Here is a 27,284-nt window from a genome sequence, read left to right on the forward strand (position 1 = left end):
GGACCAAAGTCAGGATCGTTGTTTAGGGAAATCTAATTGACTGCAGCTGGACTAAGGCCTTTCAATTGACATTGTTAAACTTTTAAATTGTGTGATTGCATATTAATCTGTGTGCATAGGTGGAGGTAGTTGGCAAGCCAAACCCAAGCTAGTTTTTCATCCATTGATATTTAGTTCAATTTTATTGCTAGTTAATATTAGAAGCTGTGATATTTATTTACACTTTTGTTAGCAGTTATAGTTGGTAATTAATACAGTCCTCGTGGATTCGACCCCATTCACTATTATACTGTCAGTAGGCACGTACACTTGCGATTGGGATAAACCAGTCGGTATTGAGTTGCAAGTATTTCTTGCAATAAAAAGTATCGATCACATACCCGACTCATTGACATCCCTAACTTTTATTTGATAATATCAATACCTATATTGGTTTAATAAAAGTTTCTTTGAACATGATTTTAGGGGTATTCATTCAACTTGGCTCTATCACTGGGTCACTATCAAGACAAACTACATTCATTTTCTCTAGTTTAATTACAAAAGGCCGAAAATACTCAATCTATTATTACACTTAACTTGGACATGTAACTACTTTAAAGCTTAAGTATATCATGCGGACTTAGTTACCATAACTAAAAGTATTGATATCCTCTAAATTAGAAGTTCGAGCTGGATGCAAAGTTTAAGAGTTGCAAAGCTTGACATTGGATATTTAGTGCTTGATGTGAATGAGAAACGAATGAAGAAGTACATGTAGTTTTGAACAACACATTCAAAGCACAGATTAGTATAATTTATAAAATTATATTTTTTCTTTATAAACATGATAAAATTTTGTTAATATTGACTATTCCTTGGTAAGCTCTTAAAACTCATGGAGCAATTTTGAAAAAATGTCAATTGGGGTGTTCAGATTTGAAGTTATGGCAAAAGTAGTTTATGAAACATGGTGTTGATTCCTTATATATGGCAAGAATCCTCGGATTTATTATTTCATACCATTGGCTCTTATTCAACAAATAAATATGTTAAGTTACATTGTTTCAATCCTAATTTATCCACTGTATTTAGTTTTTGTTGGTTAGTTTTTGATCCATCCAATATCGTCTTGTCACTTAGGAAGCTTAACATAAATAAATTAGTGTGAATATTTTATATGTTGATCAGTTTATGAGAGATGATAATATGATTTTGTTTATATACATTTGATTTTTGATAATAAACTTATTCGCTCACTGAAAATATAAAAAAGCCCAAAAAATGATGGAAAATTGTGATTTGCTTCCAGCTTTGTGCATATCTATATCCTGAATGTCAGTCAATAAAAATTTAACTAATTTTTTTATTGATTATATAATAAAATTAAAGTGAAAAACAAAAATATTACAGAATGCATAGATACCACTTATTTACGATTTTCATAACGGAATGCATTTTAGCAACCATAATGGAATTTTATAATATGTTTTAAAAAAATAAAAAACAAAAGAAAGAGCTTGTTTTAAGATTCGAACCGAGAAAGAAATCTAGGGTTTCTCGTGAAGGGGAGGAAGAAGTCGGAGTGGAAGAAGAGCAGCATCAAGAGGATATTGGTCAATCTTCTACGAAGGACAAGAGCCTCTATGAGGTACTTTTAATTTAGTATTTCAAACCAATTTTCGACCCTAGATCAGGGTTTTGATTAACGGGTTTGCTTTGGCGATTTAGACTTTTCTGGTGTTTCTGTAGCCATGTTTTCTCGTCGATTTGTCGACTTCCATAACGGAATGCATTTTAACAACCATAATGGAATTTTATAATATGTTTTAAAAAAATAAAAAACAAAAGAAAGAGATGTTTGTTTTAAGATTCGAACCAAGACTTTGGTGGTAAAAGGGACATGCTTTGCCAATCAAATCAAATTGATAATCACATATAAATCAAGAAAATCTAATATTAATATAATTGAACCCAATCATTGGGATGAGAATACTAATTTTAGGGTTCAAATACCATTTCCCTTTTTCCTTGATACCAATAAACTTTTATAATTTTAAATAATCCCAATTTTTATTATAATAATAATTATTATCTGTCTATCGTTTTGGTATTTACCAAAAACATTGTTGAGTCTCCTGTTTTACATTATACTATTATAGATGGGAGAAGCAGGAGGAGAAGGAAGCATGGAAAGCTTTCTGAGATGGGCCGCAAAGCTTGGAATAACAGACTTAACTCGGTCGTTCCAATCTCAATTTGATGAAGGGGGTACTTGTTTGGGCTATTCTCTCACCATCTCTCACTTCCCAAAGGAAGGGGGGAGAGGTCTGGCTGCTTCGCGTCATCTCAGGAAAGGAGAATTGGTTCTCAGAGTTCCAAAGCAGGCCTTAATCACAAGAGATGGTCTTCTTGTTAAAGACAATAAGCTCTCTTTTGCTGTCAATGGCTATCCTTCCCTCTCCCCTACCCATGTTGGTTTTTCTACTTCATCTCTTGAGTGCTTGTTTGGTTTCTCAGAAAGCAATTTATTTCCTCTGTTGCTGTCAATAATCGTGCTTGTTTCTCTCCTGCCGTTGGTGGGAGTGATTGTTTGGTTTCTGAGGAGATCATTCATTGCAATCCAGTCACGCCTAATGTGAAATTACTGCGTAGTTCATTTGAAAAGATGATCCTTTATTGACATTTATGTCTCTTTGTTGATTCTGTTTATGTAGATATTGGCTGTTTGCCTGTTATATGAGATGGGTAAAGGAAAGAGCTCGTTTTGGTATCCTTATTTGATGCACTTACCGCACAGTTATGACATACTAGCAACTTTCAGTGAGTTCGAGAAGCAAGCTTTCCAAGTTCAGTTTCTGATTTTTTGGGTTTCTTTTATATCATTCAGTTGTTGACATGAAGTGATTTTGGATCTCTTTGAACTTCTTGTTAGGTCGATGATGCTATTTGGGCTACAGAGACGGCAGTGGCAAAGGCTAGACTGGAGTGGAAAGAAGCTAGTGCATTGATGGAAGAGCTTAAGCTTAAACCTCAGCTTCTCACTTTTAGGGCATGGCTTTGGGCCTCAGCAACGGTGAGAATACTTGGTCCTCTCTTCCGAAGCTAATTTGAGGATATATGAGCTGCGCTTTCTGTGTCAACAGTCACAATATATTACCCTGGCTAATGTAAATGCGCATTCATAGTAAATTTTTCCTTAGTCCGTACTTATGAAAAACTTGATCAATATTCATGTTGCTAGGAAATACTTGAGATTGCTTCATCTTCGGCCATGTTTGTGTTATTGAAAATTCGATGCTGTTCATTTTGTGAATCACTTGCCCTATGTGCTTACTGTGGTTTGGTAATATATGGGTGTTCATTTGGGAAGCCTTTCAACCCTCACAGAGTGTTGTGCTTTTATTTTCCCCATATGTAGTTTTTATATGACAAATTGACGAGGAATTGATCTTGATAGTTTGACCCATTTTATGTAGATATCCTCAAGAACGCTACATATTCCCTGGGATGAAGCCGGGTGTCTATGTCCAGTTGGAGACTTATTTAACTATACTGCTCCTGGAGACGAGCCAGATATATTTGAAAATATAAAGGATTGTATGCATTCTTCTTCCTTGAAAGCTAGCTCTTTGCCATATGGGAACACTACTGGCACAGAAGCTGCAGATCAATGTGAAAAGCACTGTCAGAGGTTGATAGATGCTGGATTTGAGGAAGATGTTGATGCATACTGTTTCTATGCTAGAAGATTCTACAAAAAGGGCGAACAGGTACTGCAAACTGCAAAGTACTTTTGACTTAAACCAAGTACTAATATATGACTGTTTCTTGTATATAATTTTGTAGTTCATCTTTGGTTTCATGTTTATAGTATACAAATAAAGAACCAAGAAAATAAAATGCTGAAAAATAATTTGAAGTTTTCAGCTGACATAATTTCATCCGTTTAGATTGTGATGTATACACAAACGGAAAACACGGACAGTTATGTTTCCATTGGCGCTTCTGGTTCTGTCAAGAAACTAGTTTACTTTTCCATATTAATGTGTTTCTAGAGTCTTGACTTGATACTTTTGTGAAAGGAACTACTGAAATCCATTGCTTCATCATATATGTGTTAGACACTTAGACCATAACTGACAGAGGAAACTAAGTTACTCTAAGTAAGTGATCACGAGTTACATATGGCCATATGGGCATCATATAAGCTCCCAGATTTTCTTTGCTCTTGAGAGATTTAACGTCATAACGGCAGTGTGGAATGCTTTTGGTAGTCTCCTTTTATTTTATTTTATTATTGTTATATGAAACTATTTCTTGCAAGGTTTGCGTGAGTGCTCTTGTTCTTCTAGTCTGTTTTCCTTTTAAACTTTAGCCGTCATTCACTATCAACTTCATTATTGAATTATATATTCTGTTGGGTCATTTCAATGTTGTATATATGCAATGGCCGTGGGATATGTACCTCTTGAATGCAATTAATAGGAAATTTCCATCAGTGATGCGCGGGAATTTCAGATGTAAATATTACTTTCTTGGCCTGATCCTTATGGTGGCTGATCTTAGAAATATATTTTACTTCATTATCATTGTGATCCAATTATTTTTGAATTTTCTTTTCTTCTAAGCGTGAGTCATGATAGCAAACCTAGAGGGAAGGTTTCATTTTTATGATTACTTGCTGGCTGGTATGGATAGAGAAAAACAAAAGGATATTCTCGGACAACGAGACTGAAGTACTTTTCAAAACAAAGGGACTGATGTAGATGTAGTTATGGATAACTGACTTTTAACTCTGGACCTCCAGATTATTTAGTAACTTATTATGGTCCCATAGATTAGTTGAGAGTTAGTTGTCTCTTCTCCCTTTGGCTTGGATCTTGTGCTTTGTTATCTTATTTTCTGGGTTTCGCCTTCTTAGTGGTCTGTCAGTAAAAATAATTTGCCTTCGAAAGAAAAAATAATAGCAAGGTTTAAAGTTTTGATGCCTCCTGATTCCGAATCTTGACCAACAGGTCTAATTAGCTCTTGCTTTTGAAGTAGTTTTCTCTTTTCCTCTCTGATGCTAACTGTTTCTTCAATGGTTTATCAACTATCCCTAAATGTCATATGACATAATGATCTCTGTTTTTTGCATGGTGTATCCGCATCAAAAAAATTGAAGATTGTTAGATGTGCCATTGTTCATTTGCATTCTGGATTAGGAGTAAAGTTTTTTATTCTCTGAGTTATTGGCTAAGTTTGATACTGCCAGAGGAATCAGTCAGTTTTGGATGTTCTGTAGTCGGTAGTCAAGTACCAAGAAGCAAGAGAAGCATAAATTAATTTGGATGCCAAATTTGTATGGAAGCTTATGTTAATTAGGATGCATGTAGGTGAACTCCGCATTGAATGTCGAGACAACCTGATCACTGTAGATGGTTTCTCCAAAAATCCCAAATACTCACTGCTTCTTGTTTTCTTTTTCTTTTTTTCCAATTGGTGAAAAAACTCACCACTTTATTTAAATAGAAATAAGGGGGTAGACGAGCGGAGAATGATTCATTGACAGGATGCAGTTTGTTACATGAACCTTTTCATTTCCTTCTGGTTGTTTCTAGATTCTTGCCATTGCATGACATTTCAAGCAATGGATAATGAGATACTCTTTCTGTTATCATTTCGCAGTTATATTGAGGTCGGATGTTCTCTTTGAATAATACATTTCTCTTTCCTTCCATTTGTTTGTTTGTTTTGAAGTTTGGGGCTAGAGGTACCTCTTGTGGTTTCTTTTCAGTAGTTCCTTACAGTGAGTTTTTGTTTGTAGCGTCAAAATTTACATCCGAGCAGGATCATGAAGTAACTTAATGGTGGATTACAAGCAATTTTGAGTAATTTACTATGCTAAAATTCGATAAATGAATTTTGTATTATTTATGTGGAACTTCTCAACCAGTATGGAATCTTGAAGACTTAAAGGATACTCTGGTGGAGTTTTTATTGCTTTTTCTTCTGCATACCACTTTGTTCAGTTGCAGTTTAGTAAAACTCATGGCCTCATTAAATTGAGTAATTCCTTCATTATATTCCATCTTCTCTCTTTTATTTGCATTTCAAGAGCGCAGGCCATTCAATTTTTGTGGTGGGGCTAAACTTTCTTTAACTATCTAAGGATGAAAAAAAGATAGTTTGATGGCATGTCTATTGTTTTTAGATTTTTTTATATTTTAAATCTTGTATATCAAACGATCAACTTCAAATGCTCTCTGACAGTGACTGCTTGCAGGTTCTTTTGAGTTATGGAACATACACAAATTTGGAACTTCTCGACCACTATGGATTTCTTCTAAACAGAAATCTGAATGACAAGTTATTTATTCCTTTGGAACCTGAGATGTACTCTTCCAGCTCGTGGCTGAAGGAGTCATTGTATCTTCAAGAAAATGGGGAGCCATCTTTCGCCTTATTGTCTGCTTTGAGGCTCTGGGCAACCCAGCCAAGTCAGCGGAGGTCAGTCGGACACCTTGCTTATTCAGGATCTCTTTTATCAATAGACAATGAGATAGCAGTAACCAAATGGTTATTGAAGAAATGCCATACTATTTTGGAAAAACTACCGACGGTTATCGAAGAAGATCATATACTGCTCTCTGTGATTGATAAAGTCCGGAGTAGTCCCTCAGACCTGAAGATGGAGTTTTCTGCTCTTGAAGGCGAGGCCTTGAGTTTCTTGGCAGCTTGTACTTTGCAGAAGAGACCAGATGATTCTGGGAAGATTTGCAGGTCAATGGAGAGATGGGTATTAGCAATACAATGGAGGCTTGGATATAAAAGGATTCTAGTTGACTGCATTTCTTACTGTAATGAGAGGATGAAGTCCTTATAAAATAGAAGTGAACATGGCATTATCCAACTTGTGCAATTTTGATATTTATTGGTTTAATGCTGCTGCTTTGCTAAAGTTGCTCTTGTGAGAAGTGCTCTTGAGATGAATGTTTTTCTTTACCTTTGACTTTTGAGTTGCACAATTTCGACGCAGAATCTGAAAAATGGAAAAAGCCACTGCCCTAATTGGTTATTTCCATGGCAACTACTTAAGCTTCTGGACAATTATTGGACTGGCCATCCCCAACAGGGCATTAGTTGGAATATAAACTTTAGCAGGAAAATAGTTCTCTTCACGTATGTAGGAGTTCCAAGGTTCATTCAAACCAAGTTCGCCGAAAATGCAGCAAGAATACCAAGGACAGATTGTTTTAGCACAGACTCCTCCCCATCTTTGGCTAATTTTGGAGCTCTAAAGGCTCCATCCCATGTGACTCTCTCTTACTGGGAAGTTATTTGGGAAAACAACATGGGTCCTTGAATGATATTAGAGAATTAAGGCAACTGTAATACTTTTTTGGAGTTCCTCTTGAGCACCTTCTTGGTGTTCAACAAATTTCTTCAATCTTCACATATTAAATCAGGAAAAAAAAAACAATAATTTTCCTACCATCCTTATCTTGGTTTTTTGTTTTTTTCCCTTCCCGAAAATCCTTTAATTTTTGTAGGTTTGGTATCATATCCTTTATCCTTTTATTTATCTTAGTTTTTTGTTTTTCCCATCCTGAAAATCCTTCATTTTTTTTATAGGGCCAGTATCATGTATATCCTTTGACCCGTCAGGATATTGGTTAATTTCCTTTGTTTTCCAAACAACCAAGCAGAGAACAGAGTCAGAAATCTCGTGTGGAAATTGCCGCTCATCACACCAAGATAATCTCTTGGTGCTGCGTTAGCAAAGGAAGTTCATCATTCTCCATTCCAAATAAAATCATATCCCTCACTCCAGCTTATTTAACCAATCATATTATTCCCTCAAAAGAGCATTCCAATCCTTCTAACCCTCCCCTTCATCATTTGCAGAGTTAAATTTACATACATTCTGGGTTCTAGCCCTTCTGGGTGCATCAAGATATTCCAGTTCTCTTCCACTTTTAACACAATATTAGTACACGAAGAAGCCTCAGAAAGCCAGTCTATATTTGACATCAAATGAAATTCAGCCGGTAATTCCAACTAAATAAGATATTCATCATTGGCTTCATCCCCTACTAATCTTTTAAATCAAAGCAAAAAAAACCAAGAAGAAAATAAATAATCAAATGTAATCGCCCAAATCGGCTCCGTAGATCAACGGTTTAAACGGTCTACAGATTCCTATCAAGAAACGAAACATGAAACTTGCTTTCAGTCCAATCATAGCATCGCCGGTCACCGTCCAATATGAACTACCGGCGACGTGGCATCGGACTTTACAAAGAACAAATATGAATCCATTATTAATTAAACAAACCCTCAGAGTCCCGTTTCAAATCACCCACACAGCGGTACACCGGAGAAGCTTGGTCCCGACCAAATCATCGCTGACTGGTGGATGGGATCAAGACGGCTCACAGTGTGGTCGCTGCGGATTAAAGTGTCATACGGCACTTCCTATCAATGGGTTATCTTCCTCACTGGGTTTTCAATCACAATTGTTATTCCTAATTGAGAAATTGAATTGAAATTTTTTAAAAATATAGAAAAAAGAATTCATGGTGAAGATGAAGATGAGATGATGGATCAGAGTTCTGGCTTGGATTCTCAATAAAATGAGAAAAGAATCGCTCAGTATGTTCAGCTTCGATCATCTGGGGAAATAATCATCAAATCCATCTCAATCATTATCACCAACAAAATTGAATATAAGGTTAATCGCAAGACACATTTAATCATCCAAATTTCAAAATCGAAGCAAAAAAAAATAAAAATTGAAGATAGAGAGAGAGGTGGTTGACGGATCAGAAATTTGGCTTGGACTCTCGATAAAACGAGAGAAAAATCGCACAGTATGTTCAGCTTCGATCATCTGGGGAAATAATCATCACTTCCATCCACATCGATTCTCACAAACAAAATTATCTAAAAGAGACGAACAAAAGCAGATAGAGAGAGAAATCAAATATATCCAGATCTGCATTAAGAAGACGAATAAGCTAAGCGTCCACAGAACACGCAGAGACGGAGAAACCTACTATAGCATCAACTCATACGCAGCGCCCAATGATTGCGAGCACCGGTAATCAGTATATGACGCAGAACACCAAATCAATCACGCAAATCCAATATAAACTATACCAAAACAACAAAACGAATAGATTTAACCCTAAAGGGCTGCGGAGAAGCATAAACCCTAAACTTGCCAAGACGGCACCTTCGAGGGGCTGGAAGAATAGAGTGATGGAGAGAGAGAGCGGTTTATTTATAGGCGCGAGGCTAATTAGAATGACCTAACGAGAAACCCTAGATACAGCTAGATTTGCCACGTGTACGGCTGATACAATGCTTTCCATTTTTGCTGGTTGTTTATTTTTATTATAAATAAATAATGTTCACGAGACTTTTATCTAATTACGAATAAGAATTTAATTGAGCTTACCTCAATATAATCATGAGTAACTCAGATAACACTCATGTATGTTGTATCTCATAGAGATATCGAGTTCGAGTCTCCCATCCTTTTCCCCTATATTATACAAAAAAAAAAAAAAACTTGCCTAAAAAATATAATTGTGTTTGACCGGAATTACGAGTTTAGCGACATATTTTTGTTTCTAAAAAAATCAAATTCATGACAAAAGAGATATTTGATATTTCATGTTTATGTTTAACTGTCCTAAATTTTCATTTTTTTTTTCATGTTCAATTTGATTTTGTTTGAAACAAAAAAAATTGTTGTTGAACTCTTAATCTCGAGCAAAATACCATCATTATTTTTTTAAAAATTTATAAAAAATTATAACATTGTTTAATGCATTTACAATAGAGTCTGCTATAAAAAATTTACATGAACATAGTTGAATTTACATTGATTCAATAGACGGTATGGGCAACAATAGTGGCATTGGTATTGGTCAAGACAAAATTTAGTTGCATTTGTTGCAATTGTATATGAGAAAGTTAAACAAAGAAAGTTGCAAACCTCTATTTTTAGACCCGATGTTTGGAATCACATAAATAAATAGATGATAATTGCTATAAGGAAAGATTATGGGGTTGATAAATTAAAGGAAAAATTCAACCGCTTACAGATGAGGCATCGATTATTTTCTACATTACTCGCTCACACAAGGGTTGCATGGGAGCTGGACAGAAACCAAGTCAATGCTCCTAAAGACGCGTGGGATTAATTTTACAAGGTATGTAATATCAAGATTTTACTTTTTATTATTATTGCTTAAAATTTTACATGCCAACATCCATTATTTGAATTCTTATAGAAAAGTATTAAAGAGTACAAGCCATTTAGAAAAGAATGTTGTGAGCATAACATGCTTGGTGAGATATTTAGAGGCACCTCCAACATCGGCGGGCGAACGATAATTGGAGGTTGATTTTTTGAATACAAGAATGCATGTTGACAATTTGACATAGAGAAAGTTGTTTTCATGAGTCGAGTCAAAGTGCAACACTTACAGATATTGATGTCACCAAAATGCTCAAATGAGAGACTCATTAGAGATCAAATTGCAACACAAATGTGGGGTCATTTTTCGAGAAATGCTTGTTAATATTATGAATGATTAAAAACGATATGTAGCATTATGGATGTTTAGAAATTAATATGTTGTTTTAAAATATTATGTAACGTCTATTTCTCAAGTTATTATGAATATTTCCTTAACAAATTATGTAGAATGTCTTAATAGATGTTCATACAAACTAATGAGAATCCTACATCGGAAGATGTGGATTTTTGAATCTAGTTTATAAGGGAGGATAAATCTCCTATTATCAACTTGAATTTTCGATAAAAAATTAAACCCAAACTTATGATGTTAGACTTGGGTCCCCATCCCTTGCGATGATTACAATTTTTTAATAGCCGAATACATTATGGGCTTAACTTTGAAATGTTTATATGCGATCATCCATGCCCAAAACTTCCAAAATCCAGTAATTGAGGCCCAAAATCTAAAATAAGGATTTGTCAGTTATTGATTTGCAATGTCCGCTTCTTTACCCTTTTTTCCCGAGCCAGGTTTTCCCTTTTTTTTTTTTTGGCCTTTTTTTCTTTGTTTCCCCAAGTAGTTCCATTTCTCTGTGTGTCACGCTGGAGCCTGCAGTGATCATTGAAATGAAAGCCAACGAAGCAACGAGCTCGGGCGGTGGTGGTGACGATAATGGTGCCAATTCCGATCCGTCCTCCGGTGCCAGAAAGCATTCCAAAAGACCTAAATGTGATAACCCTTTTATCCTTTGATGTTTCTGCACAATACCCACATCAATTTTTGTAAAAACTTATGGGCTCCAACATATGATTATGATGTTGTATGTGTGTGTGTGTTTTTTTTTGAATGGGATGTTGTATGTGTGTGTATAGTATATAAAGTTGTGATTCGGTTTGATTTATAGATGCGGGTGTTCCTCAATGAAAAATGTGATCACCTTTTGATCCTTTTCACGTTTTCTCTCCTCTTCAACTACTGTTTCTTCAGTCATTGCAAACACTTGTGAGTCCTGATTTATAAATGATGTATGTGTACCTATATTGTGTTTGAAAATCTTAATTTCGTTTGGTTTCTTGATGTGGGTGTTGTTTAATTTTTGAGAAGCAAGGTGGATTTCTCCAAAACAGGATAATGACGATGAATCAACAAAATTGCATTAAATTTCTGGCTCTAATTTTCACCTGGTTATCGTTGTCATTGCCATGGATAATATTGCAAGCCCATACGTATTGTTTTCAATTAATGGGGTGTAAAGCTTTGATTGTCAAGAGAGTTTATTTCTTCTTTAAGGCACTTTTCAATTTTCTGGTGCATTTTCTATTCTTAAATGGCAAAGATTTTAGCCCAGTGCGAACGCCTGATGCTATACAATATGGTTTAAGATATGCGCACATCTCATTAGCTGTTTTACCAGTCTTTCATGCCCTACTTTACTCAATTTTATTAGATGAATTAGATGGTTCACTGAGAGTCTGAGATGACTGATTTTTGTATAAATTCGGTTCTCTTTTTTAGAATCTTTTTACCTGTTCCCCATATTGCGAATCTTGTACGTTCATGTTCAAGAGAACTTTTATGAATTTTCAATCGGGTGACAAGTGCCTACTTCTTCGGCAGATTCGAAGTTCACGCAGCAAGAGCTTCCTGCTTGCAAACCAATTCTGACTCCAGGATGGGTATGACTTACTAGTTACTACATATTTAATTTTATTTGACGTAAGTTATAAAAAGAACATCGTTACTGTACCCCCATTTCAAAGCTCAATTTTTATTCTCTATATCTTATTTCCTTGTTATTTTGGTTTGATGGTTTCAGGTCATTTCCACATTTATCCTTATTGGCTGTCTTTTCATCCCTATTGGCCTTGTCTCCTTGTTTGCATCAGAGAGTGTAATTATAAGATCCTCATAATTGTATGCTTTCCATTACAAAGTCCGTATCATTCTCGACTGGTGAATCTCCAACATGGAATTTTGCTTTCTCTGACTTGTAGGTGGTGGAAATTGTGGACCGGTATGATGAGACGTGCATTCCTGGCAAATATAGTCATGATCACCTTGCCTATATCCAAAGTGGTGAAACCAACAAGACCTGTACCAGGAGTGTGATTGTTAGTCTAAGTCCTCTTCTATTTTTGATGTCATATCTTAGTACTCCTACATGAAGAGAAATCCTCTGCTCGGTTCCAAATTATACTTGGAACTATTGTTCAGCAAAATTTGCATGACTGGTTATCTTTTGCAGGTTCCAAAGCATATGAAAGGTCCTGTTTTTCTGTATTATCAGCTAGAGAACTTCTATCAGAACCATCGACGGTATGTAGAATGCAATCAAATGCATATGTAGAAGTGTTATATTCTTTACATTTTTCTTTTTCATCAAATCGAAAGAGTGGCTATTTCTTTCCTTCTGAATTGATGCATCTGATTTTCTGATGCAATGTCTTTACTCATTTGTGATTAAAAAGTTGACAATATCTGGAATTGTAGTTAGAAACTGTTGATGTTTGTAAATTGCTTTAAGACACTGATTTGTCATGCATATTTTATTAGTAGTGTTCTATTGGATTCATGATGTGGATTTTTGAGTGATACCATGATACGACAACAAAACATTGACTGAAGAACTGACAATGTCTTCCATCTTTAGGTTTGTGCTTTCTGTCAATCACTTAAGAATTCCACATCTGTTTTTCCTGGATTATTGTCTACTTTATGGAATTCTTAGTTTTATAGTATTTAATGTTTTGTTTCATTTTTTTGGGAAACTTTTATTCAAGATATAGGCTTACTGTAGTTGATATGTATGATGCTAGAGTTTAGCCAAACATTTTGTTTTAACATACTAAGACTCTTTCGAAAATAGAGATGTGAAAGTGGGAAGTTTGATGTGATGGATTTTATTACATATTGTACATTAGTAATAGTTAATAGAACAATCCTTGTTAAATTTCCTGTTCTCCTCTCTCTTTTATGGCTATGTTCATGTCTGCGTCTAGGAGAAGCTTGTTTGGGGCACCTCAGAGGCTCAGACAGACATACACGGATACAAACAGAACCATTATCACACTAGACTGAACTTATTTATGTTTCCCTGTTAATTTTAGAGATGTGAGTTTACTGATGCTCTTACTTTTATTCTGTTCGTAAAAGCGCATGAACCATCTCATGCATATATATGCTCTTCCTTACCGCGTGACTTGAAATTTTGGATGTGATTCCTCCTATCTAGCACAAATTCTCAGTTATTTTCACTATAATCATGTTATCGTGCTTCTGAAGTCTTTCCATCATTTTCATATGAAACATGGGAAATTGCCTCCAGATATGTCAAAAGTCGAGATGACAATCAGCTGCAGTCTAAGAATGCAGGGTATGGATCAAAGGAGTGTGAGCCTGAACGTGGTACACCAGATCGACCCATTGTACCCTGTGGCCTTATTGCATGGAGTTTGTTTAATGACACATACAGGTTATCCGTAAAAAACAAGGTGCTAGAAATCAACAAAAAGAACATAGCATGGAAAAGTGACAAAGAGAGAAAATTTGGGTCAGATGTTTATCCTAAAAATTTCCAGAGCGGAGGTTTGATTGGAGGTGCAAAGCTCAACTCAAGCATACCTGTAAGCAACCTTATGCTCTTCCTTCCTTCCTTTATACTAACAGTTTTCCTCATCACTTATGATTTTTGTTAGTGTTTTCTTTTTCCTCTTTCCCCCCATTTTATGATAGAAATAATTTTTGATGGTTTTGCTTTGAATAGTTGAGTGAACAAGAGGATCTGATTGTTTGGATGCGTACTGCGGCATTGTCAACTTTTAGAAAACTTTATGGGAGGATAGAAGAGGACCTTAAAGCTAATGAAGAAATCTCTATTACAATAGAGAACAACTATAACACTTACAGCTTTGGAGGAAAAAAGAAGCTGGTTCTTTCCACTACAAGTTGGATAGGAGGAAAAAACGATTTCCTGGGCATAGCATACCTTACCGTTGGTGGACTGAGCTTGTTCTTGGCAATAAGCTTTATCCTTGTGTACGTTTTCAAGCCAAGGTGAGTTAACAGTTCAAGATCTTAAATCATCTCAATGCTTAAATAATTGAAGGTTCCTTCTTTTTTTGGAGAGGTTGTTTCGAAAAATTGAATCTATGACCTCTAAGTTGCATTCAAGCTATTTCCAGTAATTGAACTTGCAAGAATAGCATATTTTCGCATCCCCATTAAAAAATGATCAAATTCTTGATACATGTTTTATCATTTGTTACGATAATCAACCTCTTGTATACTAAATCATGAAAGTACACCCATCTGAAGTGTTCCATGGAAGAAGGGTTTCTCATTCATTGGGTGTCAGATGATGACATGCAAAATTCAGTGTTATCTTTTTTCCGCCTTGCCCTTGATCAATGTGGCAATCATAAACGTGTCGAAGCCCATATTCTGATAGGTTTTTAGCCTGCAAATTTTGCAGTTCCAAACTGAAACTGATTCAGAGGTGCTTTCTGTGAAGCATTAATATCCACATACATCCAACTTTGGCTAAAGATGGTTGGCTTAAACATAGATTCTATACATCTTGTTAAAATCACTGGGATATTTCCTTATGAATCTTCTACTTCACTTAATTTAGAATGTTTGTTCCTTGTCATGTCGTGTTTCTTATACCGTAATTCTTTTAAATGCCACCTGTTCTCTTTTTCTTATGTGGATTATTGTGATTGACTTCTTGGGCTATGAAGAACTGCTTGTATTTCTCCTTTGTCAAAGTTTGAAATGGGTTTTGTGCTCTGGTTGCAGGCCTCTTGGGGATACATCATATTTGTCTTGGAACAAGCATCCGTCAGGACATGCAAATTAGGGCCGTTTTCAGATATGTTCCGCCTTCGGCTATATCTCTTGGATAATTTCTGTATCTTTCTGTTTGAGTGAATCTACTTGGCAATTTGGCATATAGTTTCTACTTTCTACCATCATCCATATTTCCTGCTTCAAACAAAATGCATTACATTACATATTCGTTAGTAGGAATGGCATGATCGCTTCGATGGTTTTAGTTCATTGTTATGCGTTTTATGGCAAAACTCTCTTCATTCTAGTTTCACTCAACTTGATTAAACCGTGTGAAATGCCCTGTTTATGTCAGGAGTCATGAGTCCATCTTTCACTCTCATCAGATATACTTAGTAGCACTATTAGTGCTAATTAAGTTATATAGAGTTGACCGAGTCATTTGAAAACTAGAGAATTTTACAATAGTGAATGGGTGATGAAAGATTACGTTACAAAGATTGGACAAAGTAGTATAACTATGAGTCTATGACTAATTCTTGAGAATGCCAAATTATGCTTTCCCATTGATACAACAAGTATAGTTAGAAGAAAATAAATTAGGTTAACATTAGGTATACATGAATTGAGGTCAATAGTTATGGTCCACCCACATGCTATATAGTGCCAAAGAAATTGTCAAAAGCCCTAGCTTCTTCATGCTCAAGTTAGTTCCTCCTCTTATCTTAAGTTAGTTCCTCCTCTTATCTTAACCGTTCCACCCACTGTCATGGTTCTTCTTTGTCATGGCACTGTTAGACCTACTTTTGTCTTCCATACTTCGCTCAACATGACAGAATGCATAAAGAGAAGCACAACTATGAAATTCACCAAACCAACAAGCTTCTTCCTCGCAAATGTTTCGAATTTTGTGAAGAAAGAGCTTCCAAGATTGTCTTCTTTGCCGTTGCAAAAGACAAAGTTGTTTGTTGTCAATTGTTTCTGGGTTCAAGTGAACTCTCACTGTTGAGAAGACACTACTTTGTGAAAGAAGGTATTGACTGCATGGCTAGTCGAAATAAACATTCCATGACTCACTTTAATCCCCTCCACCACATCAAAGCTTGGTGAACTTGCTAAATCATCCTCCACATTGTCTATGAAATTTGGGGTTTCGTCGGTGAATCCTATTGAGTAGTCATCGGTGTCATTGAATCCAATGCAGTTGCTGTGATTATTTTCATTTGCTCCTGCAACTGTATAGTTAATTTTCACAAAAAGTTAATGATGATGAAATAACTATAATACAAACACAAGAAATGTATGCTTCACACTCATGGAAATTTGAATGATTTTTGGATACCTTGAACTAGATGATGATCATCATTTCTGTGCAAAGTTGATAGATCTTCTGTAGGAACAATCTTGTGGTGATCGTTCCCAAAATAAATAATGGCCCTCGTGTGTATGAAATGCTTTTTTTTTTTTCAGTATCTTCCTTGCGAACATGGATTTGATGGTACCCTGATTTTAAGTCCACCTTCGGAAAAGACAGTGGACCCATACAGCTCATCCAATAACTCATCGATGATCGGAATTGGAAATTTATCTCGAATTGTCAACTTATTTAAAGCTCAATAATCAACACATATTCCCCAACCACCATCTTTTTTCTTTCTAGCAGAACAAGGCTTGAGTAAGGGCTATTGCTGGGTCTAATAATGCCAGCAGCTAGCATTTCCTTGACCAATTTTTTCAATCTCCGTTTTTTAATACTCCAATATACTAATATGGATAGTGGTGATACGATCAGATTTTAGGTGACGTAGCTCCATCACACAAATATAGTATGATCCCATGTTGGAGACACTGGCAGGGCTTCCTTACGTGAAAAATAGGGGGCAAATTCTACCAAAATAACTTCCAATTCACGATTCCACTCCTCTGGCAGCTCATTAAAGGAACAGTTAACAAAGACCCCAGCAAGCATCTCCTTCCCCCCACAAGACACTTGTCCCATTTTATCCCTCTTCTTGTAACAGGTCTAACATATAGGCAAGCCAGAATGAAATCAATTATATTCACAAAATGAATGTCTTGAACAGTTCTATAGTGAATGATCTTCTGGGCATCAGATGTAACTTTGTCAGGAAGAATTCAGTTGTGGTACTTTAAGACAAACACAGATGTGAAGAAAATGTTCTGGGTTCATTAGGTTGTTCACCACCCAAGAAAAGGGTATCTCCAGCTTCGGTTCGATGCCTTGTATTCGCACAATCTTGAGTTCAGCATTGCCTGATATAGCAATGGCAGGAGCCGACTGCTCAGTAGTTTCTCCCCCCTCTTCTGTGCTGCGGTTGCTGATAGCATCTTCTGAAGTAACTTTCTGCTCTTCTACTTCAATTCTAGTTTTCTCGTTGACTACTGGCTTGTGAACAAAGTACTCCGGCAGAAGAGTTCTTACAGCATCATGCAAACTGAAGTATTTACCTGCAGTAGAGAAAATGAACCCTTCTTTTTTTTTTTCCCCAAAAGGGAAAGAATTTTTAAAATCACCATGCAGGTGCAAAGATATTACAAAAAGAGGCTAAGTTTAGGGCCTCCATAAAGTTGTTACAGAGAATGAAGTAATGAACGAAGCATAATGCAACTAAACTAACAACCAATAGAGCACATAATCACTCATCGTAATGGACCGGTGATCCATCATTGACTCATCACTAACCAATGATCAACTCCAAGAGATGGTTCCATAATACAGCTAACTATTTTTTATGAAAGGAAAGAAACTGAACTATAATATACTTAATTGCCAACTTTTAAGGCTAAAGAAGGTAAGTGAACACACGAGACTACTAAGCAGCTAAAAGTAATTCACACTAATTGATTTTTATTTATTCTCCCTTCCAGAACAAAACCCTTTTCCATGATGCAAAGTGATGCAATAACATGTTTTTTTCAAATGCAAAAAATCATATTAAGGACTATGAAAAATATCATGTTAAGGACCACCAAGGTAGTGCAATGCAAAAAAAGCTAAAACAAGACATTTAAGATAATATTATCAAAGAAATTTATAGAAGAATCATAAAATATAATTCCAAAGTATTGAGCCGGTTGCCCAGGAAGAGTTCGAAAGAGGTTTCCTTATCCTTATCTTTTCCTTCCAAAAAAAAAGCCGGAAGATAGCTTGAGTGCTAAGCCGCATAGAGTTTTTCTAAGCTTTGTCAGCAGTATATAGAAGTCCAGGCTTCCATCTTGGAAGTTAAGTTGTTGCTCATGATAACCCAGCTGGGACCTATCAACAGCCAAACAGCATGGCAAGCCTTCCTCGTCCGGGAGCAATGAAGCAAAAGATGTTTATGGATTCTTCATTTTTGCACAGAGCTTCGATTTACAAGCGAAATACCTCTTCTTCGCAGATAATGCATTGATAAAAATTCCCCTTAGAAGCTTCCCCAAGTGAAAAAATTAGCTTCTGTGGATTTTTAGTTTTCAAATGCACTTCCAAGTTCCAAGGAAATCTGGAGCTGCCTAAGTGGGAGTTCCTCCTGAGAATCTCATTGTAATAAGATTTTACTGAACTGATCACTGACTAGAGCGACCACGTTACAAGTGATTTCGCATGGATTAGGGAATTGGAGTATTAAAGAAGCATTGCCCACCTAGATATCATCCCAGAATGTAACAGACTTTCCAATTTCAACCTTGAATCTTATGAACTCCTGCCAAGTATCTCAAGTTCTCAACAACCCCTAACTACAAGAATTCAATAGGGTTCTCGAATTTGCTTAGCAGTCTAACCTCTTTGATCGAAGCCATATCTATTGTCTACTTACAAGATTCCTCCAGAAATGATCTCTCCGAAGCCATTTAAAAAGAAGGGAGAAGAACAAGAAGAGAGAGAATACCTAAACCCCGAGATTCCTTAGCAGATTTTCTATATCCCATTAACTTCTATTTAACATCAGAACTCCCCAACAGAAACCATTTTGGGACATTCTATAATCTCACAGCCCCAGAGGTAGGCAGGGGAAAGATGGACAGAATACAACACAGTCACACAGGTAAATGAATAAACATTAGATATGAAAGTTATGAAACATTGAAACTAAGAATTGATGACAAATTACTCAATTGCACAAATGACAATCACATATTTATGAGATTACAGATAAAACTATGATATGACCTACCTTCTTCCCTGAGGATTTCAACAGGCTGGTTGATGTAAGAAATTTTGTCCCAACTATCAAGTTGAGGAGCATCGTTAAAATCATCAAAATCCTCATTAACACTCCAAACATATAACCGAACTGGAATTCTGCCTGAAAAGATAATGGTACAATAGATTAAAAATCAAAACAAGGCAAACTAAAAACTCAATGAGAAGCATCCTGTCCCAACCATCCTTTGAAGTATCAATGCAACTGTAAGATTAAGAATAAAATTACCAAATCTAGGACAAATAAAATAACTGGGAAATCTAACTGGTCTTTCAAGGAAGTGACGAAAATTTAAGTAGGGATAGAAAATCCAGTATGCATGTTATGAATGAACTCATGTAAAAGTTAAAACCTTATAGGGGTGTCTAGCACGTATTCACAAGCTTCCTTGTTTTTTTTCTTCAGATGGTAGATTTATCATACGCAGCTTTGTTTACTCCATAACATGCATGGATGCATCTGATGCGGGATATTTTCTGTTTTCCTCCAGTTACCAATTATCATTCTCTGAGCCTGATTTTTCATTATACTTCTAGTTCTATTGGAGTTTTCTCAGATATCTATTAGTTGGAAGCAGCCATCATCTGTTAAACAGGTAAAACGACCAGGCAAACAAAGTGTTGCTTGACTTGTTATGTCAGAATCAAGGGTAGATTTCACTAACCAGTCTTCATTTGTCCACTCATATCTGCCTCACCAGGGTCATGTTGAGATCTTGAAGAACATAAAGTCTTTGCAGTGTACTCATCTTCAAGTTTCCCAAGTTTAAGCTTTGATGATACACGTAGGAAGGCATCCAAATTACCTGCCACAGCAAAGTCTTTGACATTGGGATTTGAACAAGAGAAGCACCAAAGTTTCTGGGACCAACAGTTGGCATGAAAAATGAATACCCCATTTGAATGGTTGAGACCAACGTGCAATATCAAGATGCTATAAAAGAAAAACTAATGAGCCAGTTTAGCCCCTCAAGTTTGTCTAAGCAGCGAGTCTCGCCTCTACAATGTTGAGCATGCATGCATATTGGTAAGTAACATTATCAAAATACTTTAACCATCAACAAAAAAACAGAAGCAATGCCCATTGGCATAGTATTTTCATTTTTGGTCCAAAAGAAGGACTATAGAGGGTAACATCAGTTCATAACAGGTCAATCTGATAATTATCATTGAACTGCAGAAAATGAAGTTTTCCCAAACTTTCCCTTCCGACATAAACCTCATAATTCCTTTACTATATCAGACCATTCAGTTCCTTATAAAATGCATAAGATCCCAAATCCTTGGATGTAAAGTAAAAGTAGTTCATAAAAACTTTCAAAGCATTCTCTAATAGCAGGGAAAATAAGTATAGGTCCAAGCGACATGCTTCCTAAGTTGCATCATTGATTAGAACAGAATTAATAACCAAAGCAAGCTTTAGTAATGGAACACGTATAGGCAATCTTCCAATAGAAAGGTTTTGAAATGACAAGGCACTTATTAGAACGAGAACTTAGGATTAAGTGGCAGACTTTTCCTAACTTGATGTTTTGAAACGGCACCGGTTGACATTGAGTTTGGATGTGTAAAAAGTACTTCTCAGAGCCAAGGTGTTTGGATGACAAAAGTTAAAGTAATTCTGAGTTTTGTAAACCTAATATAAGTGTGTCCAAGAAAAGCTTCCCACTTATGATTGATCAAAGGATAAATTCTCAATTTCATCTCTTGCAAGGGAAGAAGGAAATACTTTGTATAGCTATATAAAGAGTATGCACATTAACTATATATTCTTCTAGGCCCTAGCACAAGACCCTTTCCCCCTGTCCAATGCAAGATTTTCTTTGCTTTCTTTACCATTACATGATGTGATTTAAAATGTCATGTAACTGTGGAGACTAAGAAATTAAACTGATAATTTCACTTGTATAGGCCACTATATTCAACACTCATCATATCATTCTGTAAGAAGACTGTATAACAAGCCATCAGTTATTGCTAAAATACAAAAATAAAACAGCATCACTAAACGCTCGTATACATTCATACACAAAAATGAATTTAATTCAAGAATTAAATAGTCAAATGATAGGATCAATTATGTGAGATTCTAATCAATGGGAATGCATACCATTCATCACATATTGCCATAAGTCCACCTGATCAGACTGCGACAAGTTCATAACATTTTTGCAGTTTCCATTAATTACGTAGGCAGCCTGTGTCATATTTCATCTAGTTAATGATATCAACTTGAAAATAAAGATGCACACACAGGCATAACAAATGGTAGACTCCAACTAATTTTTTACTGATGATTCATGTAGCCAACCCGAAATATTTGAAACTAAGGCTTTGATAATGATAATGATAACAGAAAAACACAGTAAAGAGCCAAATGATGACCCAGAATCCATACTATGAATGCATAATGAGAAGTGATGCTTGATGCCCAAAGCATCATATGCAGAACCTCCACGAGTGAAAGCTATCTTTCCAGTTCCAGGAGGTAAGTTTATATCTATTTCATTCCAGAGAGAGAGTCCGTAATTATAAGAGTAACAACAATGCTGCTGCTGATAATGAAAAGGGTGAGTGAGACCCACCATCTTCATATCTTTAATACATCATCTAAGCCTTCCCCACAACTACGTGGGGTCAGCTAAATAAATCCATTGTGAATTATAAGGAATCCACTACGTAGATTCTCTTTTACCCTTCAACCCAGTCTAAAGCCAAACACTCCACTAACTGTGTCATGTTCATATTTCTTCTTGATACTTCCATTAGTGTCTTTTTGGATCTACCCCTTCTCTTCTCTATTTCTCATATTAGAACATTGACAATGTTGAGAAAACTTGATACGCCCAAACCATTCTAGACGATGATTTTCTGTATACCAAACGTTATACACATAACCAAAGTGATAAATGGAAGCATCCAAGGTTGCCAATGTTCAGAACCTAATCAAATATGACAGCGCGCAAAAAAAACTGTATACACAATTAAAAGATCAAAACTATTTCTCACACTTTAGTTTTCCGTAGTATAACAGAGGTTGAAAAAATCAGCACTTCTATAGCAACACATATTCCAATGCGACTGAGCTGAACTCAGAATTTTTGACCATGCACTTCATAAGATCACTAAATACACAACAGCAGGTACAACTAAGCAGAATAACAGCTTGCAGAGTGCAGACTAACCTCTTTCAACGAATTAATAAAGCTCCACTTAACAGAGTCTTCACCTTCGCATGGGATTAATAACTTTCCTGGATATCCTCTAAAATGCACCTGCATAAAAGGTACTGAAACTTGATTTTCTCTCCAAGAAGACCTACCCTTACCAGGTTTAACCTCAAAAGTTTCAAATAGAATTCAATTTAAGGTAGGAAGACAGTCTACTAAATTACTTTAGTCTATTTATACACTAAGATAAATGCTAAAACTTTGTACCGTCAGGTTCCAAGGTCTTTCTGGCTCTGCACAGAGAAGATCAAAAAGAACCCCTGTTGGTATATACCTGCAAGCAGTACCCTTAAACTCAATAAAAGAAAATTTCTACATAAATAATCACTACAAGGAACAGCTGCAAACCCAGACACCAATGCAACAGTAACTATTAAGCTATTGCAAAAAAACCCTTCATCGAACTCCTTAAATCCACGAGTAAAATCATCTACATTGGGGTGGCACTGGCAAGGATGCTTTTGTGCGGTTCGCTGATTACCCATTATTATGCAGCTTAGGTTGCTAGTGAGATATTCGATCAAACCAATTGAAAAAGAAGCTCACCATTTGAGAGGCAACCCTTTATACTCGAACCAAACCGAATCCGCACCAGGAGGAAGAGCAGCGCTGAAGTGAGGCTTTACGAGAGGAACCAACAAAGGCAGGTACCCTATCCGCGGAGCTAAGACCTGAAAATCACACAAAATAAAATCCAAAAAATCAATAAAACTGGATTGCCGTTATGCATGAGAAAATTTCCCCAAAAACAAGAAAGAAAGAAAGCGAGTTAAGCAAGCAACCAAGGCTGGAGGAGGAGGAGGGAGAGTGGTGACTTCTGATTCGTGGAGATGAATTTGCAGTGGAATTGCCCCTTCCCATACATACTTGAGCGCCTCCATATCTCTATATGATTTTGCTTTCTGGGTTGTCGAGTCTCTGGTTCCTCTCTATAAAGCTCAAATTTTTTGTGCCTTGCAGTAGAAAAGTGACCCAATTTTGTTTGCACGGACGGACGGACGACCCGGATTTGAATACCCACTTCTCTATTTCTTCTTTTTTCTTTTAAGAAAAAAAAAATTTAGTTCCAGACCAGCAAATAATTATTTTTTGGATTATTGTAAATTATTTGTGACCCAAATTTCTATCAACAATTGGAATCTAAAAGAAATATCGATATTCTAAAATACTTTAGATTTTAGCCCATTTTAAAATTATTATAATAAGACAAGAATGAGAAAAGTATTTTTTTTAAATGGAAAAGGGACCGTTCAAACTAAGATCATCAGGATAATACACATCATCTTTATCAATTCAACTAATGATTTGAGTGTATAAAAAAATAATTTTACCAGTGGTAAATTGGTAATAGGGGAGAGACAAATGAATGTAATTTAAGAATGTATAAAATTTACAAATAATTATTCTATTTGTACATTTCAGAGTATCGTATCCATTTATCATTAGACATGAAAGAAAAGTGAAAACTTTCAACTTTTAAAAATACAATCATAAACAAAACTGACGATTATGGTAAATTCCATTTATACAAATGGATTAATTAATTTACTTAATTACTATGAGCCCACCATGTTTAACCAGAAACATATCATCTCCGACCTTGTGAAATCAAGAAACTAAAGGAAAAGGCAAGATCCGAATTTTCTACTACCCCCATCAAGCGGTTGTCCCATTCACATCACTATCCCTACAAGTGAAAACCTACACATCACCCACCGCCAACTCTTGAAACCCCTCAAGATTTCTTCCAAAGTCTGATTCTTTTTTCGAAGATTGTAATCATGTTATGATCTGAAATGCTGGGGGCGGTGCAGTGGGGGGTTTTGGCTGCGATTGTGGTGCTTTTGGTGCCGATGGGTATGGCGGGTTGGCATTTGAGCCGCAACAAAATGTTGTTCTTCAGCGGTGCTTTGTTCATCACTCTCGCGGTATGCGTCCACCTAACACCCTATTTTCCTTCCTCTGTTTATGACTTTGTTAGCTCTGTTCAATCAGTTGTTGTGTTTGACAATCGCGATTCTTGTATTGATTCGGTCAATGATATGTTGTGGGATGTGAAACCCTCCAGTACTGATCCCTCTAGCTCTAGCTCTTCTTTTACTGCTTATGATAAGAAATGGAGTTGGTCCAAATCAGGGAAAGTGAGTGTTTGTGAGTTTCAGAAATTGAGTAGATCCGATGCCTCAGATTTGTTAAACGGGTCGTGGGTTGTGGTGGCAGGAGATTCCCAAGCCCGTTTGATTACCCAGTCGTTGTTGAATTTGGTTTTGGATTCAAAGAAAATGGAATCCGTTAAGGAGGATTTGTTCAAGAGGCATAGTGATTACGAGGTGTTTGTTGATGAGTTTGGTATGAAGTTGGATTACATATGGGCTCCTTACGAGTCAAATTTAACAGATTTGATGATTGGAATCAAGCACAATAGGAGTTACCCCGATGTTTTGGTAATGGGCTCAGGGCTATGGCACATGGTTCATGTCAACAATGCATCGGACTATGGTGTTTCTCTACAGTTGTTGAGGAGTTCTGTGGTGTCAATGTTGCCATTGTTGACTGAGTTAGGCACAGGCACAGATGGGTCTGTCGAGGGTTCTGCAACCATTAGGTCACCACATTTGTTTTGGCTTGGCATGCCAATGTTGATAAATGGGATGCTGAATACAGATGAGAAGCGGGAGAAGATGAGCGATGAAGTTTGGCATGCTTATAACCGAGCGCTAAGGGATAGCCAGCTTTTACGCAATTCCGGTGGTCCGCTTCTGTTACTTGATATCCAGTCATTGACTTGGAATTGTGGACCTCACTGTACAGCTGATGGGATGCACTACGATGCAGCTGTTTATGATGCTGCTGTTCATGCTATGCTAAATGCATTGCTCATTCAATCGCACCAGAAGATTTCAGAGACGAAATTCTGATATTTTTTCTGCAATAATGCATTACTTTGATGGCACAAACTTTCTCGAACATGAAGATTGTTTATCTGATTTCATTGGCTCCAGGTTTTACCCCTTTCTCCTGAAATTAACTCAAGATTAGATTTTTTTAATGGCATATAGAGATTAATTTTTGTTTGTTACTTCTCTTTCCCTCCCTACATATGATTTGGTATCTGATACTTCACAGCGGTTGTATTTGATAGTTTTATAGTTTGAAAACAATCTGAGAGATTTGTAATCATAGTAGATACATGCTTACTGAAGATCATAGTCGCAATTGAAATCTTTGTTCGGTGCCTTCTGGAATCCAATTCTTATTGTATGGCGGATTAAGACCGGTGCTTACTTGTCAAAAAAGTCACATGTTGTTGTATGTGAAGTAACTGGAGTGAACTAGTTGTTTTCTCATTGAGGATATCTCCAACTCATATTCTCAAGTTTCATTTGGTGTCACTTCATTGGAATACTTGGAATGGATCAAAATAACATTCATCTGGGCTGTATAACTATTTCACCTGTATAATTGATTGTTTCAAAGTGGTTCCTTTAGTTGATACCCATAATTTGCATTTTGTGCCTAGATCGATGCTTTTTGTGTCGAGTTGTGCTTAATTGTATTGCCTTATCTGGAAGCTTTGTGAGACATGTAGAGTCCTTAACAATTTGACTAGGATTTGTTCCCTTCATTTCGGAAGACCATATCATAGAGGCCGTTGTACAGAGTTGTGGTCTGGTCTGCTCAAAGTCCTTACTTTGGATAGGTTATTGATTTATTAGGGACATTCCCTTGTTTCTTTTTGGAGCAGCGTCCGTCTTTAAAGTGATAAAAGGATCAGTTTAAAAATCTAGGGGGAAAGAGAGAATCTGATGCAGATTTAATTTAAGTTGGAAACATTTGTTCTGCTACATAACTATGGCTCCTCTTGGTATATGTGTCTGCCATAAATCTTAGGTACTAATCACATTGAAAATTCTCAAGTGAGGGATCCCTCACTTTATTTAAAATGAGGATCCATCTAACACCATTCATTATGTGTAAGTGTGGCCCCCACACCTGATGGGGCCTACGGGTGAATGGTGTTAGATGGATCCCGCAGTTTAAGTAAAGTGTGGGATCCCGCACCTGAGAATCCCTCCTAATCACATTATTGCATTCGACTATAATTTTCCTCCAACTAGAAAGCACACTACCACCTACACTTGGAAAAACAAAAGGAGAATTCCATCTCTATGCTTTTTTACCCAGTTAGGGACACTCTTTCAAGACTCAAATTGCTGCTAGCCTTCAAGGTCTGTTCAAACTCCCAGTGTTAGTAACTGTGAGCCCATCACTACTAGTACTAGTGACCTCAAATGAGAGAGGTTGATTCTTTAGTGTAGATCAGCATTGATATGCCAGTTGTGGCCCCAATTTCTACCCATTGCAAGCCAACGTGTTTTTAAACCCTTCATCTTCACAGCAGTAATATCTCCTGCCCCAGCAACATTACTAATGAGCACTGAAATGAAAATTCCTGACCCACAGATAGTATATCGAATTCCACTCCTTGCGTCGTAATCTAATGGTTAATCTCTAACGGGTCAAATCGTATTAACTAGGAAGGTCCTGAATTCAATTTCCACTTAG

At 36.4% G+C, this 27,284-nt stretch overlaps 4 protein-coding genes and 5 non-coding genes across 9 annotated transcripts; 3 read left to right on the top strand and 6 right to left on the bottom strand.

The window, feature by feature from the left end:
- The first annotated feature begins 1,514 nt into the window (after positions 1 to 1,514).
- Positions 1,515 to 6,920, top strand: LOC119986478 (protein SET DOMAIN GROUP 40). Its single transcript, XM_038831044.1, has 6 exons — positions 1,515 to 1,630; positions 2,142 to 2,453; positions 2,697 to 2,828; positions 2,915 to 3,055; positions 3,459 to 3,752; positions 6,248 to 6,920. Exons 2-6 carry the CDS (start codon positions 2,142 to 2,144, stop codon positions 6,845 to 6,847), a joined length of 1,479 nt encoding a protein of 492 aa, XP_038686972.1. The 5' UTR covers positions 1,515 to 1,630; the 3' UTR covers positions 6,848 to 6,920.
- Positions 6,921 to 7,961: 1,041 nt separating this feature from the next.
- On the bottom strand, positions 7,962 to 8,048 carry LOC119995755. Its single transcript, XR_005467714.1, has one exon. It is a non-coding gene; the product is annotated as a small nucleolar RNA snoR77Y (small nucleolar RNA).
- A 58-nt stretch (positions 8,049 to 8,106) lies between these two features.
- LOC119995761 lies at positions 8,107 to 8,258 on the bottom strand. Its single transcript, XR_005467720.1, has one exon. It is a non-coding gene; the product is annotated as a small nucleolar RNA snoR2/U65 (small nucleolar RNA).
- Positions 8,259 to 8,296: 38 nt separating this feature from the next.
- LOC119995753 lies at positions 8,297 to 8,469 on the bottom strand. Its single transcript, XR_005467712.1, has one exon. It is a non-coding gene; the product is annotated as a small nucleolar RNA Z112 (small nucleolar RNA).
- A 94-nt stretch (positions 8,470 to 8,563) lies between these two features.
- LOC119995744 lies at positions 8,564 to 8,661 on the bottom strand. Its single transcript, XR_005467703.1, has one exon. It is a non-coding gene; the product is annotated as a small nucleolar RNA Z103 (small nucleolar RNA).
- A 120-nt stretch (positions 8,662 to 8,781) lies between these two features.
- Positions 8,782 to 8,879, bottom strand: LOC119995745. Its single transcript, XR_005467704.1, has one exon. It is a non-coding gene; the product is annotated as a small nucleolar RNA Z103 (small nucleolar RNA).
- Positions 8,880 to 11,021: 2,142 nt separating this feature from the next.
- Positions 11,022 to 15,554, top strand: LOC119993335 (ALA-interacting subunit 1-like). The gene is made up of 8 exons (XM_038840436.1): positions 11,022 to 11,225; positions 12,114 to 12,172; positions 12,313 to 12,387; positions 12,491 to 12,607; positions 12,742 to 12,812; positions 13,822 to 14,119; positions 14,260 to 14,549; positions 15,294 to 15,554. The coding sequence occupies exons 1-8, from the start codon at positions 11,123 to 11,125 to the stop codon at positions 15,352 to 15,354; spliced, it is 1,074 nt and encodes a 357-aa protein (XP_038696364.1). The 5' UTR covers positions 11,022 to 11,122; the 3' UTR covers positions 15,355 to 15,554.
- A 1,758-nt stretch (positions 15,555 to 17,312) lies between these two features.
- Positions 17,313 to 23,706, bottom strand: LOC119993331 (autophagy protein 5-like). Its single transcript, XM_038840423.1, has 8 exons — positions 23,501 to 23,706; positions 23,265 to 23,389; positions 22,926 to 22,992; positions 22,674 to 22,763; positions 21,599 to 21,686; positions 20,154 to 20,294; positions 19,460 to 19,591; positions 17,313 to 17,753 (listed from the first exon to the last, which is right to left on the bottom strand). The coding sequence occupies exons 1-8, from the start codon at positions 23,597 to 23,599 to the stop codon at positions 17,410 to 17,412; spliced, it is 1,086 nt and encodes a 361-aa protein (XP_038696351.1). The 5' UTR covers positions 23,600 to 23,706; the 3' UTR covers positions 17,313 to 17,409.
- A 602-nt stretch (positions 23,707 to 24,308) lies between these two features.
- Positions 24,309 to 26,081, top strand: LOC119984382. The gene has a single exon (XM_038828299.1). The coding sequence runs from the start codon at positions 24,515 to 24,517 to the stop codon at positions 25,634 to 25,636; it is 1,122 nt and encodes a 373-aa protein (XP_038684227.1). The 5' UTR covers positions 24,309 to 24,514; the 3' UTR covers positions 25,637 to 26,081.
- Positions 26,082 to 27,284: the final 1,203 nt, after the last annotated feature.

The sequence above is a fragment of the Tripterygium wilfordii genome, chromosome 3 (genome assembly GCF_013401445.1).
Source record: "Tripterygium wilfordii isolate XIE 37 chromosome 3, ASM1340144v1, whole genome shotgun sequence".
In the NCBI taxonomy this organism is placed as follows: Eukaryota; Viridiplantae; Streptophyta; class Magnoliopsida; order Celastrales; family Celastraceae; genus Tripterygium; species Tripterygium wilfordii.